This window comes from Bos javanicus, chromosome 16, assembly GCF_032452875.1.
Source record: "Bos javanicus breed banteng chromosome 16, ARS-OSU_banteng_1.0, whole genome shotgun sequence".
In the NCBI taxonomy this organism is placed as follows: domain Eukaryota; kingdom Metazoa; phylum Chordata; class Mammalia; order Artiodactyla; family Bovidae; genus Bos; species Bos javanicus.
The window spans coordinates 48,182,492-48,198,187 of record NC_083883.1 but is presented as its reverse complement, the minus strand read 5'-3'; the positions used below and the strand labels follow the sequence as shown (position 1 = coordinate 48,198,187).

Below are 15,696 nucleotides of genomic sequence, written 5' to 3'. Positions count from 1 at the left end.
AGGGGAGGAGGCTTGGCATGGGAAGAAAGGCAAAGGAAAGCTCCTCAGGTGTGTAGAGAACCTGCTTTTCAGACTTTAAAAAAAGCATCTGGAAATGGGAGGAGATGAAAGTGAAGGATCCTATGCCCACCCCCACCACCCCCAACGGTACACCCCCTCCCCACTTCCTCCTCCTCCACCTCCTTGGCCCCCAGGACAGAAAGCAACTAGGCTCCAGACCACCTTCCTTCCTGAAATGCACTCCTCGCCAGGGCCTAGTCCCTGGTGACGAGGCCTGGGCCTGGACTGGCCTGCATGGACGAGCCGAGATCCTGCCGCGTGTGCAGCGGGCATGCAAAACGCAGGGGCTGCCCTTGAAAAGACAGCTTGGAGAATCTAAACAACAGCCAGGGACGCCCTCTGTGGGGTTCTCACATTGTAAACTCAGTTCTTTTGTCTACACAAGCACTGGGATGGGAGTGGGCAGAATACTGTGCACCAACCCAGGCTGACCTGATCCCTGGAAGACATGACTAGGTGACCTCGTGTGGTCCAAAGGATGGAATTAAGGATCTTGAGATAGAATGGTTGTCCTGGACTCTTGAAGTTAAGTCCAGGGTCATCACAAGGCCTCACGGGAAAGCAGAGGGACCAGAATCAGAGCAGAGGCAGAGGTCAGCGCTACCCTCCCCTCAGGTCAGGGCCAAGCAGACTTTCCCAGAGGCCACAAGCCATGGGCCACCTGACTGCCCTTGGCCACATCAACCGACGGAAAACCAAGCTTACTCTGTGGACAGAAAACCTCTGACAAAGGTGAAAACAGCAGAAAAACACAAAACTGCCAAAAGAGAAAATGTGTAAAAGTTTTGTATTTTTGTAGTTTTTTTTAAAGATGTGAAATAATACCAGTATAAAAAAATATTACATATCAAACAATATAGTGTTTGTATAAATCTCAGTAAAAAAGCATAATTTATCATTTAAAATAATTCATAAAATACATCTCGCTGAGAGCAAATCCTAACGTCATAGACGGTGACGACGCCCGTGTGCCACAGAGAGAAACCGGCCTGGGCCCACTGGGGCACCCACATCTCCCATGGGACTGCTATGCAGTCGGTACTGGCAGCAGCCTGACGGGACAGGACAGGACCATCATACACGGTCGGGATGTGGGGACCCCCCAGTCCTTGGCTGAGTTCACGGAGCAGAGTCCTGGGACAGGAGCAGGCTGTCCGTGTCCCCTGGGAGCGACAGGACAGCCCCCTCCTCTACTGGTAGATGACCTTCACGCAAAAGGTCTCCTCGTTTTTGTCTTCGTGGTCGTTGATGTAAATCAGGATCTCTTCCTCCCCGGCTCTCTGACGGGACACAAACCGCAGGCCGATGGTATAGGTCTCACCTCCCCCGACCTGGAAAGCAATGTTACCATACTCATGCTCACCCCGCCGGTTCCACAGGCAAACACACACACACACCCCAGGCTAGCAGCTTCCACAGAGGCAAACACACACACACACACACACACACACACACACACACACACACACCATACTCGTGCCCCACCGCCCCCTCCACCGGCTCCTCTCTCTTCCAGCAGCTTTCACACAGGCAAACACACACACACATACACACACATACCCCACCCCACCCCCAGGCTGGCAGGCTTCAGAAAACACAGGAACATTCAGAACCCAATCTCCCATGTTACTGTCAAGCCCTCTCCCCGACAGCCGCTCTTCCCAAGTCCCCGGGAGACACGTCACTAAGCCCCCTCCCGACTGACAGACTGATCCACTCTGAGCCGCTGCTCACTTTCCCTAAAATAGCCACGGTGGATCAAGGCCTCACTTGCCAGAGAATCTGGATGAAACTGCTGTGAAACTGCCGGGGAGGTGGGGGCCTAGGTGTGGGGTCAGAGGCCCAGGCAGAGTTCAGTGGGGATGCCCCTGGGGACTGCAGGCGTCTCACTGGAGCAGAGACTGCTTTCCCCAGGACTTCCTGGAGCGCCCCACCTTGTAGGGTCCCACCCCTGAGCAGCCCGCACCTGGAAGGCGTCCTCCTTGAACTGCAGCAGGTGGGGGTGGTCGCTGTGCAGGCGGTAGGCCCTCCGCGAGGGGTAGGGATTGGTGTAGGTGATGCGCTTATTGGCGCCCCTCCCGCTCCCCGCGGGCAGCTTTATCTCGAAGGCCTGCAGGGAGGGCAGGAGTTGGCCCCTGGCTGCTTCTCCAGTGACTTCCCAAGCCTGCCCTGCGCTCGGGGCCCTAGACGCTGGATGGCTCCATAAATACAGCAGACAAGCCTCCCGAGGTCCCGGCCGAGGAGGCTCACTGTTCAGAAGCCAACAACCCCCAGACCCCCAGCCACTGGGCAGGCCAGGTCAGGGGACCAGGGGACAATCAGGGGACACCCCACCCCAGCCACGTGGCCCCACATCCCACATCAGACCTTGGAGATGAGAGGCGGCCGGCAGGAGAGACACAGGAGCCACGAGGCCACCAGCTGGTGGGCGTCCACGTCAACCAGGTGGAGGTGCGCGAAGCGGCTGCCCGGCCTGCAGGGCCTGACACTCACATGCAAGTCCTGCACCCCGTGAGGAGGCAGCACGAACACACCTCTGGGGTCCGTCTTCCAGGGGACAGGGGAGCAGGGGGTCAGGAGGTGAGGGCTTCATCCCAGGGAGCACAACGGTTCAGGGGTGACCACCTGTGCTGGGCGGGAAGCCCTCCAGTCTGCATGAAGTCAACTGTGCCACTGGCACCAGTACCAGCAGGGCACAGTCCATGTCCCCATCTTTGGGGTTGAATCCCTTCCCCTACAGCAGGAACCCCTAAGTGCTGGAGCAGCCTCGGCAGAGAAAAGCTGAACCAGCCCAGTCTCGGGCGAGGCATCCGCATCATCCCATCACCGAGATGCACAATTGCGGCCACGCTGACTCCAGAGTCACAGTTAATTCTTTCTGTGATATACAATATATACTCCCATAAATATGGTAATATATACTCCCAGCAATTCTACAAGTTGGCCCTGGGGCGTCTGTAAATAAGTCAGTCATCCCACGAAGGCACATCTGACAAAGGCAATGTGAACTAAGGCTCCATTGACCTTCAGGAATCCCTGAGCCACAGCGCCATTCCCATCCCCTCCCCAGGTGGGCAAGGAAGGGAGGGCCCAGGGGACCTCCTCGAAACCCAATAGCCCCCACCCAAAGGCCATACCGTCAGCTCCTGGGGGTGTGAGCTGAAAGCCTGCACTCTCCTAACTGTCTGCGTCCCCCGGAGGACGAGAGCCAGGCGGGTCCTCTGGCCAGTGATACAGGAGACGTCCACTCGCTGCAGCGAGTGCAGGTGGACCTGCCAGGTCTGGACAGGTGTTGCTAACCAGCGGTCTCTGTGGGCAGAAGCCATTCACGGTCAGTGAGGACAGTACACTGACTGTGGGAGGGGAGCCCCAGGAGGCTGAGAAGGCGGCCAAGAGGGCAGGCGGGGCCCAGGTGCTGTCACCCCCATGGCCCCCTTTCCTCCGAGGCTGAGGCTCTCAGGCAGGGCTGTGGCCTCTATGTGGCCTTGACCCTGAACAGAGACCCCAAATGTGTGGCAACGTGGGCTTCAGCACACTGGTACCTGGGTCAGCAGAACCCCAAACCAGGCCTAGAGCAAACCCCACGGACAGCACGGCATGGACAAGGATGTGGGCTCGGAGGTCACGTGGGCCTGAGCCCCGGCTCTGCACCAGTCGTCTGGTGCCAGGGACCCTGACCCTTGGTGGTAAGTGGGCCTCAGGGACGCCTGCCCACAAGCCATCATGAGGACCACACTCTAGCCACCACATGGCACCTGCAAGCCAGGCGCTGACCCTCAGCTGGGGTGGGCCCTCAGTGCAAGAGACACTCTCCAACCCTCCCCATTCCCAGACAGGCTGAGACAAACCCTCCAGCTTGCCTGTACTGGTTTTAAAGGCTCTCAAGGCCTGGGAGATATGATTCACAGGGAGAGGGAAAGGGACTGAGGTCATTTCACTGGGTCCTTGGGCATCACAGGAAATGACACCACCTTCCATCTCCCTGGGGGGCGGGATAGGCAGGACCACAGCCTGCATCCCTCAGACTTGGGAGGGGTCATGGGGACAAGGCTGTCTGGCCATCCTGGCACGTGCTGCGGCAGAAGTGGCCTCCTGCCTGGGTCTGAAGCGTCCCACCAGCTGGTAATGCCAGCTGAGCAGAAGCTCCTTGCAAGACCTCAGCCAGTCTCAGCTCATGTGGCCAAACACCAGCCCGCCTCCTCACCACAAGTGTAGAAGCCACAGGGCTGGCACTTCCAGGGCCACCAGCGGTCCCCAGCTGCCTCCTCACCACAAGTGTAGAAGGCACAGAGCTGGCACTTCCAGGGCCACCAGCGGTCCCCAACCCGCCTCCTCACCAAAAGTGTAGAAGCCACAGGGCTGGCACTTCCAGGGCCACCAGCGGTCCCCAGCCTGCCTCCTCACCAACCCCCACCCTCCACACCACCAGGGCCCACACGCTCACACGTAGATGGTGACAAAGAAGTCCTTGACCTCTGGGCTAGGGCCACTGGCCACCTTCAGGAACACGTCACGGGGCTCCCCGGGGCCCTGTCAACAGAGGGGCGCATCACAGCAACACTGGGCTCCAACCCCAGCTCCCCAAGTCCCCAGGAAGCAAATGCAGGTGTGAACCGGGCCCCCTCCCCCAACAGGTTTTTAATTTTCTGTACTTGTCAGAATTCATTATTTTTGTCACTGCAAAAGAGAAAAATCCTTAACTTCTTGATTTCATATTGAGTTTAATAATTATATTCTGCAGGAGATTTTATCCCATTTCCTAACCAGTCATAACATAATTATGGCCGTTATCCTTGCACAATGGCAATTAATAAGTGCCTTAATTACCACTCACTTTATTCTGTTTGCCTCACGCATTTTTTTTTAATTTAAATTCAGATAATCAAGGAACTGATCTGCTAGCAGGAAAAATGAAAACTCATTCATAAAACTCTCATGAGGATGTCAAAATAGCCCTTTAGCAGCTTAGAAACAAGCCACTTCAGTGAAAACCTAAAATGAAGAGGCTGCAGGACACCTGGGATGCAAACGGTAGGCAGGGCCTGGAGAGGGCAGGGCCACAGAACTTACCACACTCTGTGTCTCACAAATGATGTTCGGGTCACTACATCGAACATGGAAAGGGGGGTCCTCACTGGAAGTCCCTACAGGGGCACCTGGAGGGGGGAATATGAAAGCAAATGTCTTTTCCCAAAAGCCAAGACCCCCATAGGTGCTTAACGAAACACACTAGGGGACACAGCTGTCTGTGTGAACACCAGCGCTTCTTTCTCACCCAAGGGAGTAACCAAAGGAAGTTGGGGGGTACCACGGAGCCAGGAGCCAAATACAAAGGCTCAGATCTGTTCTGAAGGCACCAGGGAGAAGTGAGCCAGCAGGTGAATCCCCAGGCCCAACACGGAGGGCAGCACAGAGCCCGACACCCGGGGCCGGAGACCTTCCCCGGGCTGTGGATTTCAGGATGGAATCCGAGGGCCACGGGCGCCCTGCCCCTGAAGAGGGACGAGAGAAGGTCACCGTGTCAAACGCTCAGGCAGGAGGCGGTGCTGGGTTAAGAGCATCCCGGGTTGATGGAAGAATACTTGTCACCCTCGGGAGAAGCCTTTTCCACCTGCTGAACCTGCCCCAGGCCGGCCGTGGGGAGAGCGGGACCTTGCCTGGAAGCGTGTGCCAGGGTGGCAGGCGGATGGCTTTCTTCAGGAAGGTGAGCTCCGGGTGGTGGAAGCGGAAGACCTGGTCCACCACGTGAGGCTGCAGCTCCACCGTCAGGCACAGCACGGCCAGGGGCTTGCCGCTGCCCGCACGGAACAGGACCTGCCGGAGAGCGGAGGGCGGGCAGTGCAGGGTCAGGACCTGCACACGGGGTCTCAGGCAGCTGCGTGCACGGCACCTCTCTGGACAGACAGGGTGGGGGTCCCCATAGGGTCTGCTCACCCCCAGGAGGTGGGAAGGGCAGGCAGAGTCAGACACACAGGGTCTGCAGTCGTGGGTGCCCACCCAAGGGGACCAGCCCAGCACAGGCTCCACACACGTGGACCACATGCGGCTGCCGCTCCTGCCACTTCCTGGAGGGAAGGGAAGTGCTCAGAAGGCCAGTGAGAAAGGTCTGCAGCCCTGAGTCCCCCTCCAACGCTCCCGCTGCCTGCATGTGCTGGGAAGTCATTCTAGAAGATCTAGACACTAACCCCACCAGGCCCTCATAGGCGGGAAGCACAGCACATCCCCCAGAGGGTAAAAGGGGGCTGTGCCTAAACCCAAATGGCTACAAACTTTCTTTTTAAAAAAAAAATCATTATTCACTGAAAAAAAAAAATGTATCCAAGAGAGGTTCTAACTGGGGAGATGATGGAGCCAGTGTCTTTATTCCGGGACTCAGCCAGCCCAGCAAGCTCTCGGGAGCCAGGATGGAGAGCAGCACACGGTCAACCCCGCAGCTGGACAACCTTCCCACATCGGCGCAAAGCTCAGGCCCCCAGACAGACCTTCCACATGGAAAGGTCGCTCCTCCACTTTGTGGGTTTTACTATGAAGGCTTAGATGTGTAACTGGACACATGATAACTGGACAGCTGCCCATGAGGCCACGTGAGTGTGAGACAGGCACAAGATGCACACTGCCCGCCCTCTGGACCCCAGCACACGGCCGCCCTCTCCAGGGAGCCCTTCCTGAACGCGCGGTCACTATCCCTTGTGTGTCTTCACCCTTCCCTCCGGGTCTTTAAGTGACTCCATGTTGGCTCCACTTTTTCGGAGGGTCACCTGAAAGCCACTGCCCCATGCATCTGTCCTCAAGTCTGTTTCCATGCTTTGTATGTGCTAACCCGGCTTCATGATCCACTGGGAGGGGAGCCCCACCACTGCACCCACATTCCTGGCAGCTGTGCACTGACACTCCTGCTGGAATTTCACTGCTATTCTGGGACTTTTAGCTCTACAATGACCGACTGTTTTTTAGCCCGAGGATCTGTTCAGAGGGATCAGGAGCAAGGGCACCCCAGTCATAATGAGCACACCCAGCACCAGACCTTAGTTTCTAAACACCATTCTCCACTAACAGGAACCTTAGATAACTGGCTGATCCAGACACAGAGCAGAAAGTCTAAGATGATTCAAGACGGAACATCTCATGTGCCGGGCACTAAGGAAAAGATCCCATGATGGCAGGGACCTGTCAAAAGGACACAGGGGCCAGCTCAAAGCAGAAGCCCCTGGTGGATGAGCAGTAAAACAGAGAAAGACAGTGACAAATGACCACCTGCTGAACGAAAAAAGAACTCACGCTCCAAAATGGTGCCGAATAAACTACAGGAATGAATGGAGGGAGGCAAAGTCCTGCCTGGTCACTTAGAACGTAGAAGGGATGATCGAATCTGAAAGTCACCGACAGCCAACCATCACGCAAGAGTCATCAGGGGAGAATTATTTTAAAAAGAATGTCTGTATGTGTAAAACTGAGTCACTCTGCTGTACAGCAGAGATTGGCACAACACTGTAAGTTGACTATACTTCAATTAAAAAAAAAGAATCATCAGTGGATATGAAAACTAGCAGCAGAAGTTGCATGAGGAACAAGATATTGACATAGTCTGAGTATCTCCTGACAAAACTCAAATATTGACATAATCTGAGTATCTCCTGACAAAACACTATAGTTCTACTTATCATCTATAAAATACTTGTGAATTAATTTTACATTGAAGGAGCCTGGCAGACACCATCTTAACCAAGTAAGACATTAAATTAACATCACTGGAAATAGAACAAATCGACATTGTGTCCCTCCCGATCAGAGGCTCTGAGAAGAACACAGCAGACCATCTGTGCTCGTCCAGCCCTGGAGGCACAGCCTGAACCCACTGACTCGCAAACACCAGACAAACCAGACTGAGGGGCAGGTGGAAGAACTGCCCTTTGTGCATCCAAAGTACTGAGGCTGTGGAAGGTGAGAAAAACTGGGTGGGACCACCCGATGCACTGTGGGACCCCAGGTGGGTGAGGGGTGCAGGGCTGGGATATTTGGAAAAATGCAATCCAAGTCTATGATGAAATTGTATCAGTGTCAATTTTCTGATTTTCCAAGGCTGAGCACTGAAGAACTGATGCTTTTGAATTGTGGTGTGGAGAAGACTCGAGAATTCCTTGGACAACAAGGAGATCAAACCAGTCAATCCAAAGGAAATCAACCCTGAATATTCACTGGAAGGACTGACACTGAAGCTAAAGCTCCAGTATTTTGGCCACCTGATGCAAAAAGCCAACTCACTGGAAAAGACTGTGATACTGGGAAAGACTGAAGGCAAAAGGAGAAGGCGGCAGCAGAGGATAAGATGATTAGACAGCATCACCCACTCAATGGACATGAGTTTGAGCAAACTCCAGGAGACAGTGAAGGACAAGGGAGCCTAGCTTGCTGCAGTCCATGGGGTTGCAAAGTGTTGGACAGGGCTTGGTGACTGGACAACTGTGGTTGTAGAGTAGAGTACCCTTATTTTCAGGACATACGAGTTTTAAGTTTCAAGGAGCAACTGGGCATTTCGCACATAACTTATTCTCAAAGTGCTCAGAAAAAAAAAAAATATATATATATATGGATAAATATAGACACAAAATGATAAGGTGAAGGTAAAATGTCAACAACTAGGAATCTGAGTAAATAAGACATGGCAATTCTTTGCACTGTTCTTATAACTCCAAGTTTGAGATTATTTCAAAATAAAAAAAGGCATCCAGTATCACCTGTCACTTCCAAGTTGGTTCCCTCTGTTTTAGCTTCTTCTGTTTGCTGGTCTCTTCAGTGTCTGATTTCCGCCCTGACACAAAGAGGGCGGTGGTGGACACTTTATTTATTTATTTTTTAGGCTCACTTGTTCAGTCGCTGTGAGCTGGTGCACTGGGACGACCCAGAGGGATGGTACGGGGAGGGAGGAGGGAGGAGGGTTCAGGATAGTGAACACGTGTATACCTGTGGCGGATTCATGTTGATATATGGCAACACCAATACAATATTGTAAAGTTAAAAAAAAAAAAAAGGTATTTCTGTTTTCAAAAAAATAAATAAATAAAGGCACAACAATAAACAAATTTTTTTAAAAAGGCACAGGAGCTATAAGATATATTTCAGGGTAACCAAACTGCTGATGGGAGAAGTTCTTATTTATAGAAGAATCACAAGCAGTAAGTACAGGAACAATGAGAGAAATGGAGTTTCACCATTTTCCACCCTGATGGAATAACGGGTGTGGACAGTGGGCTTTTAGTGGACACATTAGCCACCAGGAACAGCCAGCTGCCTCAGCCTCTGCACGTGAGGCTACAATCAGCCCAGTGAGGCTGGCCCAGGGTGGCCGGCCCACCCCCAGTGACTCCAGGGACAGAGCGCCGAGGACAGTGAGCCCCGGCTTCCACAGACCATCTGCAAAAAGATGAGCAAGCACGGACTGGACATCGGGCCATCCCGAGGACCTGCTGCTAATCTGGGGGCAGTGATGACGGCACAAAGCCAGCTTAAAAAATTAGTCCTTATCAGTTTAGAGATACATACAGAAGTAATTATGAGTAAACTCATAAGGTGTCTGGGATTTGTTTTAAAACTCCAAATTCACGTAAGGAAAAATTAGCCTCTCAGATTTCATTTCTAGCCCTAACTAAGAAGTTGACACATTCCTTGTTGTTGTTGTTAAGTCGCTTCAGTCGTGTCCGACTCTGTGCAACCCCATAGACGGCCGCCCACCAGGCTCCCCCGTCCCTGGGACTTTCCAGGCAAGAACACTGGAGTGGGTTGCCATTTCCTTCTCCGATGCATGAAAGTGAAAAGCGAAAGTGAAGTCGCTCAGTCGTGTCCGACTCTTTGCGACCCCATGGACTGCAGCCCACCAGGCTCCTCCACCCATGGGATTTTCCAGGCAAGAGTACTGGAGTGGGGTGCCATCACCTTCTCCAACATATTCCTTAGACAAAGGCAAAGCTGTGGCTCCATGTTTAAATAAAATACAGCAAATTTTTCCGGGTCACAGGTCATGGGCACAGGACTGCCCCCCGACAGGGAGAGTCAGGGACACAAGGCAGCCAGGTTCTCAGTCTTGGAAATCTGTTCTCGGGGCAAGTGGTGGGGCAAAAGTGTTCTTCTTTTTCCTTTCATTTACTTTCAAGAGGCATTTGTTTTTGGAAAGCCACTCAGTCATGTTCGACTCTTTGTGACCCCATGGAATTCTCCAGGCCAGAATACTGGAAAGGGTAGTCTTTCCCTTCTCCAGGGGATCCCTTCAACCCAGGTCTCCCACATTGCAGGTGGATGTTTTACCAGCTGAGCCACAAGGGAAGCCCAAGAATACTGGAGTGGGTAGCCTGTCCCTTCTCCGGGGATCTTCCTGACCCAGGAATCAAATTGGGCTCTTCTGCATTGAAGGTGGATTCTTTATCAACTGAGCTTTGAAGGGAAGCCCTTCAAAAGGGCCTGGAGGAATCCATGGACTGTACAGTCTATGGGGTCGCAAAAAGTCATACACAACTGAGTGACTTTCAAAAGGCATTAGTCTACCAAAAAAATAAAACAAAAACAAATTTCTATAAAACAACAGTTTCCCAGATACCTAATAAGGACCTATTGTATAGCACAGGGAACTCAATACTCTATAATGACCTATATGGGAAAACAATCTGAAAAGAGTGGATATATGTAGATGTCTAACTGATCACTTTGCTGTCCATCTGAAACTAACACAACATTGTAAATCAACTGTATTCCAATAAAATTAAAAAAGAACACAACAGGGACCCAGGCTCCCCTAAGGACATCCTATATCGGCAGGCAGGTGATTGAGAAGTGCACCCTGCAAAGAGCCGTCCCCAGAGATGGCAACAGGCGAGTCCTACTTCCCAGAAGTAACACACTGACACACACACACCACTTTGATTCTACACAACACGGGATGCTCTGTCAGGGTCCAAAGGCCCGTCTGACCCTGAGTGTGGGGCTATGCGGTGCCGGCTACAGCGGACACTGTGGGGGTGCATGCTGGCTTCCCACTAAGCAAGTCTCCGGGGAGGTGTTTCCATCCTAGACCCCTGCCCGGAGAACATACCAGCATCCGGCTGAAGCTGCCACTGCCCTGTTAGGACACGTAATGTCCACCTCCATGGGCCCTGCCCCACCCCCACCCTAGACCCCTCCCTCTAGGAGGTGCAGAGAAGGGCACGGGGGCCTGATAAACAAACCACAGAACCCATGACACCCTTCACCCTCCACTCAGAGGACCCCTGGCCGGCACTGCCAGACCTCAGACCATCCAGACGGGAGGCCTACTGTCCTCTGCCCCTTACCTTGGCGTGTTTGGTGGGCATCATGCTGGACTTATAGGGTGATCCGGCATCCGTGTCCTCTGATCTCAGCTCAGCAGAGGCCTGCAAGGAACCGTGAGCCCCCAGGGTCATGAGACAGAGGCCCAGGGTGACAGGTACTTCTTCCCACCTGCAGGACCTTCTACCTATAGTACCTTCTACCTGTAGGAACGGCTGCCACCCTGAGTCCATGGCCTCAGAAGCCCCTTTACTCTCACAGTGACCCCACCCCTGGCAGCTGCTGTTATCAACCAACCCCCACGCCCCAAAGAGGAAGCGGGGAATGCTGAGAGCTGTAAGGGGGATCAGAGCCCATAACCCAGCTCTGCTCAAAGCCAGAGGCCTGACACCTTCACTACAGTCCAGACAACCTCTTGCCCCAAAAGTGCATCCAGAGAGCCTGCACTGAAAACCGTGAGCCCCTCACGCCTGTCTCAGTGGTGAGCACTCCCTTGTAGAGCCGACCTCACAGGGTCAGGATGAACATGCCCACCATACCCAGCCCATCACAGCATGCACTCTGCTCACACCCTGACAAGAAACCCCCAGGTGTCTGCAGTTAATGTCAGGGAGCAAGCAGCAGTGAGTAGACAGTAGAAAACCCTAGAAAGTTTCAACCTGTTGGCTCCTCTGAGATTTAAGAAAGGCTCTTCTACCAAATTAATTAAGAGGATGAAGAGGAGGCGGTCCAGCTTTCCTGAGTGCTGAGTGACCTGTCAGGGCTGCTGGATCACAGCGCAGGTGCTGGGCATGGGTGGATGGGGGTGGACGCAGGTGAGACAGTGACAGCCAAGGGCTAACCGTCTTTCACCACAAGGGACAAGGCCCCCACCTCCCACATTACTTGGCAAGTAGGCTTTCCCAGGTGCCCGGCCAGCCCCTCAGCACAAGAAGACTGGCCTTCCTTACCTGTGCCGAGGCCCAGGGGCCCACAGAGAAAGTCTGGAACTTGAAGGGGATGTGGGCAGTCTCCCGAGGTCGCAGGAAGAGTTGGGGGGCCAGGCTGCCCCGCAGGTGGAACATGTCCTCCTCCAGGGGTGTGTGCAAGTCAGCCATGTCCTTGAAGTACCGCCACTCCTGACCATCCAGGATGAGACTGGAGGGAGGGGAGACGGCGCTGGGCACAATGTCCTTCTGGTCAGTCCCAGAGGTGGGGGATGGGTTGGTAGGGGTAGGTGCCCCCACCCACTCAGACCCGGCGGCCAGGACCCTCAAGGGCAAAACCAGCTCAGCTTTCAGTTGGAGCTGAGGGTAAAGGCTGGGGGCCTCACGGGGTGCCCACAATCCCACCTGAGCTCGGGGTTGTCTATCTCGATGGTCACCGTGTGCTGCGCGTTGTGGGGGTTCCTCAGGGCGAACTCGAAGAACTCGGCAGCGCCTAGGGTGGCGTGGATGGTGTGCTGCGTGGTGATGGCCGTGCTCAGCGCGCTGGTGATGCTCTCCGCCTTTGTGCGCTCACGGTAGGCGGCAATGACCTGCAGGTCTCGGGCGTGCTGGGCATGGAGGCTCTGCTGGGCCTGCAGACACAGGGGCCGAGGGGGCCGTGGTCCTGAGGCTCGACACGGCTCGAGGGCTGTTTTCTGACCACCTCCCCTTCTCCACTCCAAATGCCAGACTCCTTTGGTATCAACACCACCCCCTTCTTGGACTGGGGGGTTGGGTGGGACTGGCCGCCTCCAGCCCCAGGGGACAGAGAATGGGGCTGCCTGTCTGCAGCAGCCCTGGTTCCCTCTGCCCGCAGGTGATGTACCCACAGGAGGTGAGGTCTGCCCACACGCCCCCTGAGACCACAACCACCCACCTGGGTGCAATGAGAAACTAAAAGCAGAAGTTGCCAATAAAAGAGGAGAGAATAGCCCCAAAACTAAGACATGTGACCGGCTCCCTGGCCAGGTCTGCAGCAGTGGCAGCAGGAGTCCTGTCAGCAAGCAGAGTCACCAGGAGGGGCTGTGGCCAGGCCTAACTGACCGCCAGCTGGGTCAGGGTCCAGATCCAGGCACGCTGCCATGGCGGGTCTTGGCGTGGGTCCTTTGTCCACCTCCTTCTTCAAATGCTTCATATTTCCACAGGCTTGGCCATCCCAGGTGTGTTAGAGGCTGGAGGTGGGCTTATTTTTCTTGGGCACCTTGTAGTGAAGGGTGAGGCCCATCAGACCTCAAGGCCAGGACCTGGGGAGGCGCCATGTGCTGGGGAAGCCACAAGGGGCTCCAAACACGGAGGAGCCCCGGATAGCTGAATGCCTTCAGACTCTGACACAGAAGGCAAGGACCAAATTTGACTTCTGACTTATATCAATTTGGATATTGACTTCCCCATAGCCAACACTCTGGCCTTTCCCCAGAAGGAGAATGAAGCTGAGCCTTGTTTCTCCGGGGGATTTGAAAAGAGGAGGGCAGTAGTGTTGATACTTGAGACCTCCCTATGTGGGCATTTTACGACCAGAGCTTCTCTATGGAATGGAACCTCTGCCAGGCTGGGCTGGACACCACAGCCAGACCTAATTCAGGGTGAGAAACAAACAGAGCTGGGCTTTTCAACCTGGACTTGAAACAGAGGGCTGTTCCGGCCTGTCTCCAAGTGGAGGGGACATAGCCTGTACTGCCCACCAGTTAGAGGCCCCAGGACGAGGGCTCTGGGGACAGGCCCCGTGAAGATGGGCGCAGGGCTGCCCCATCTTCAGACTGACTGCCCAGATGAGCGCAGCGACGGCCACTCCCCAGTTCATTGTAGGCTGGGTGGGTAACACCACTGACAGAGGTAGTTTGGCCCAGGGCTTAAGGTCCCTGCACTGCTCCAGGCCAGGGGTAAAGGCTAGAAAGGATGGACCCGCCTGAAGGGTCTGGCACCATCTGCAGCTGCCTGGCACCACCCAGACTGTTAACCCAGCTCAGTCTCATACACACACAAGCCAGTCCTCTAGTATCACCTTTATAACTGGTGAAGTGAAAAGTCAAAGTGTTAGTTGCTCAGTTATGTCCAAATTTTTGCGACCCCATGGACTGTAGCCCACCAGGCTCCTCTGTCCATGGAATTCTCCAGGCAAGAATACTGGAGTGGGGTGCCATTTCCTTCTCCAGGGGATATTCCTGACCCAGGGATTGAACCTGGGTCTCCTACACTGCAGGCAGATTCTTTACCATCTGAGTCATCAGGTATGCCGAAAGCCATCAGTAAAACAGAGGTGATGTCTTGGTCTTTTTCTGCCATAGTTCTGTCTTAATTCAGAACCCACGCAGGCAAAGGTGATGACACGTATTGGACCCCTCAGGCTCCCAGAGGCAGCAGTTGGTACTGCGGCCCCAAGACTGGTCCAGGGTCGCACCACCCACCAGCACAGGGACACTCGTGAACCACGCGCTGGCATTTCTGGAAAGTAAAGCCCTCTCTTCCGTGGCACTTGGCGTGGTCTGGCAACACGGAACATGGGACTAGTGCCACCAGTTTTCTAGTGTGAGGGGCAATCCCGAGGCGCCAGAGAGAGGGGGCAGTGCCCGACAGCAGTCACTGGGGCAGCTGCTGACCTGGGCACTGGGCACAGGGCGAGCCGAGTGCCCTCACATGGACGCTGTGGCTGCCCCAGGGCCCACCAGAGGTTCTGACTCTGCACTCCTGGCCCCAGGCCAACCACCTTCCCCCCAGAAGCTGGAGACCCTCAGCCTTGAGTCTGACCATCAGGGAAAGAAAGCTGCACCCCTCGCTGTCTCCTGACTGTCCTCGCATGACCCCCAGCTCCTGGGGTCTATGGAACCACACGGTTCCATGCGCTACACGTGTGCAGGGTCAGCCAGGACACGGTGCCTGCTGACTCTTCCTGAGGACCCACTGACTTCACAGAACTTCCATCTCTGCTTCAAAGATGGGCATCTTTCCAGAAAGCTCTGGAAGGGAGAGAGACTACTGTATATTTGATAAATCGGGTTACTTTCACCTCAAAATTCCCCAGGGCTATGAACCCAGGAAATCATCACAATTTAGCAGAAAATTTTCTTGTATTTGGAAATCCAATTACTTCCAAATTTACTGATGTATTCAAAACAAGGGTTCTGAGCTGTTGATTTTCTCTATCAGAACATATCAAATAAGAGGAAACCAGCTAAATTAATCATAATAATGATGTTGGTAACAACAGCACTGGTAGTTGTTGGGCAGAGGACCTGCTGTGCGTGTGGCCAGCCACCCAGAGGCTGGGACCCCTGGCGTCCCTGGGTAGCAGCTGATCGGCCCTCAGAGGCGGCACAGGAGGCAGCAGACTGAGTGGCCTGTGGCCCGGAAGGAGGCCTGACCCAGCCCTGGGACAGCC

General features: G+C 54.2%; 1 protein-coding gene across 6 annotated transcripts in view; it reads right to left on the bottom strand.

Annotated features, from left to right (window-relative positions):
* Positions 1 to 828: 828 nt before the first annotated feature.
* The window catches only part of NPHP4 (nephrocystin 4), a 137,813-nt gene continuing 122,945 nt past the window's right edge, over positions 829 to 15,696 (bottom strand). For 4 of the 6 annotated variants that reach the window (XM_061382913.1, XM_061382910.1, XM_061382911.1 and 1 more), the window contains 10 exons: positions 12,687 to 12,913; positions 12,306 to 12,492; positions 11,379 to 11,459; positions 5,718 to 5,874; positions 5,131 to 5,216; positions 4,505 to 4,590; positions 3,198 to 3,369; positions 2,428 to 2,607; positions 2,027 to 2,170; positions 829 to 1,391 (listed from right to left, as the gene is read on the bottom strand). In XM_061382913.1, the coding sequence (XP_061238897.1) occupies positions 1,251 to 1,391; positions 2,027 to 2,170; positions 2,428 to 2,607; positions 3,198 to 3,369; positions 4,505 to 4,590; positions 5,131 to 5,216; positions 5,718 to 5,874; positions 11,379 to 11,459; positions 12,306 to 12,492; positions 12,687 to 12,913 (1,461 nt within the window). In that variant the 3' untranslated portion in view covers positions 829 to 1,250. Of the gene's footprint in view, positions 1,392 to 2,026; positions 2,171 to 2,427; positions 2,686 to 3,197; positions 3,370 to 4,504; positions 4,591 to 5,130; positions 5,217 to 5,368; positions 5,875 to 11,378; positions 11,460 to 12,305; positions 12,493 to 12,686; positions 12,914 to 15,696 lie in introns of those variants that run through there. The other 2 variants (XM_061382912.1, XR_009729979.1) reach the window with 2 other exon arrangements.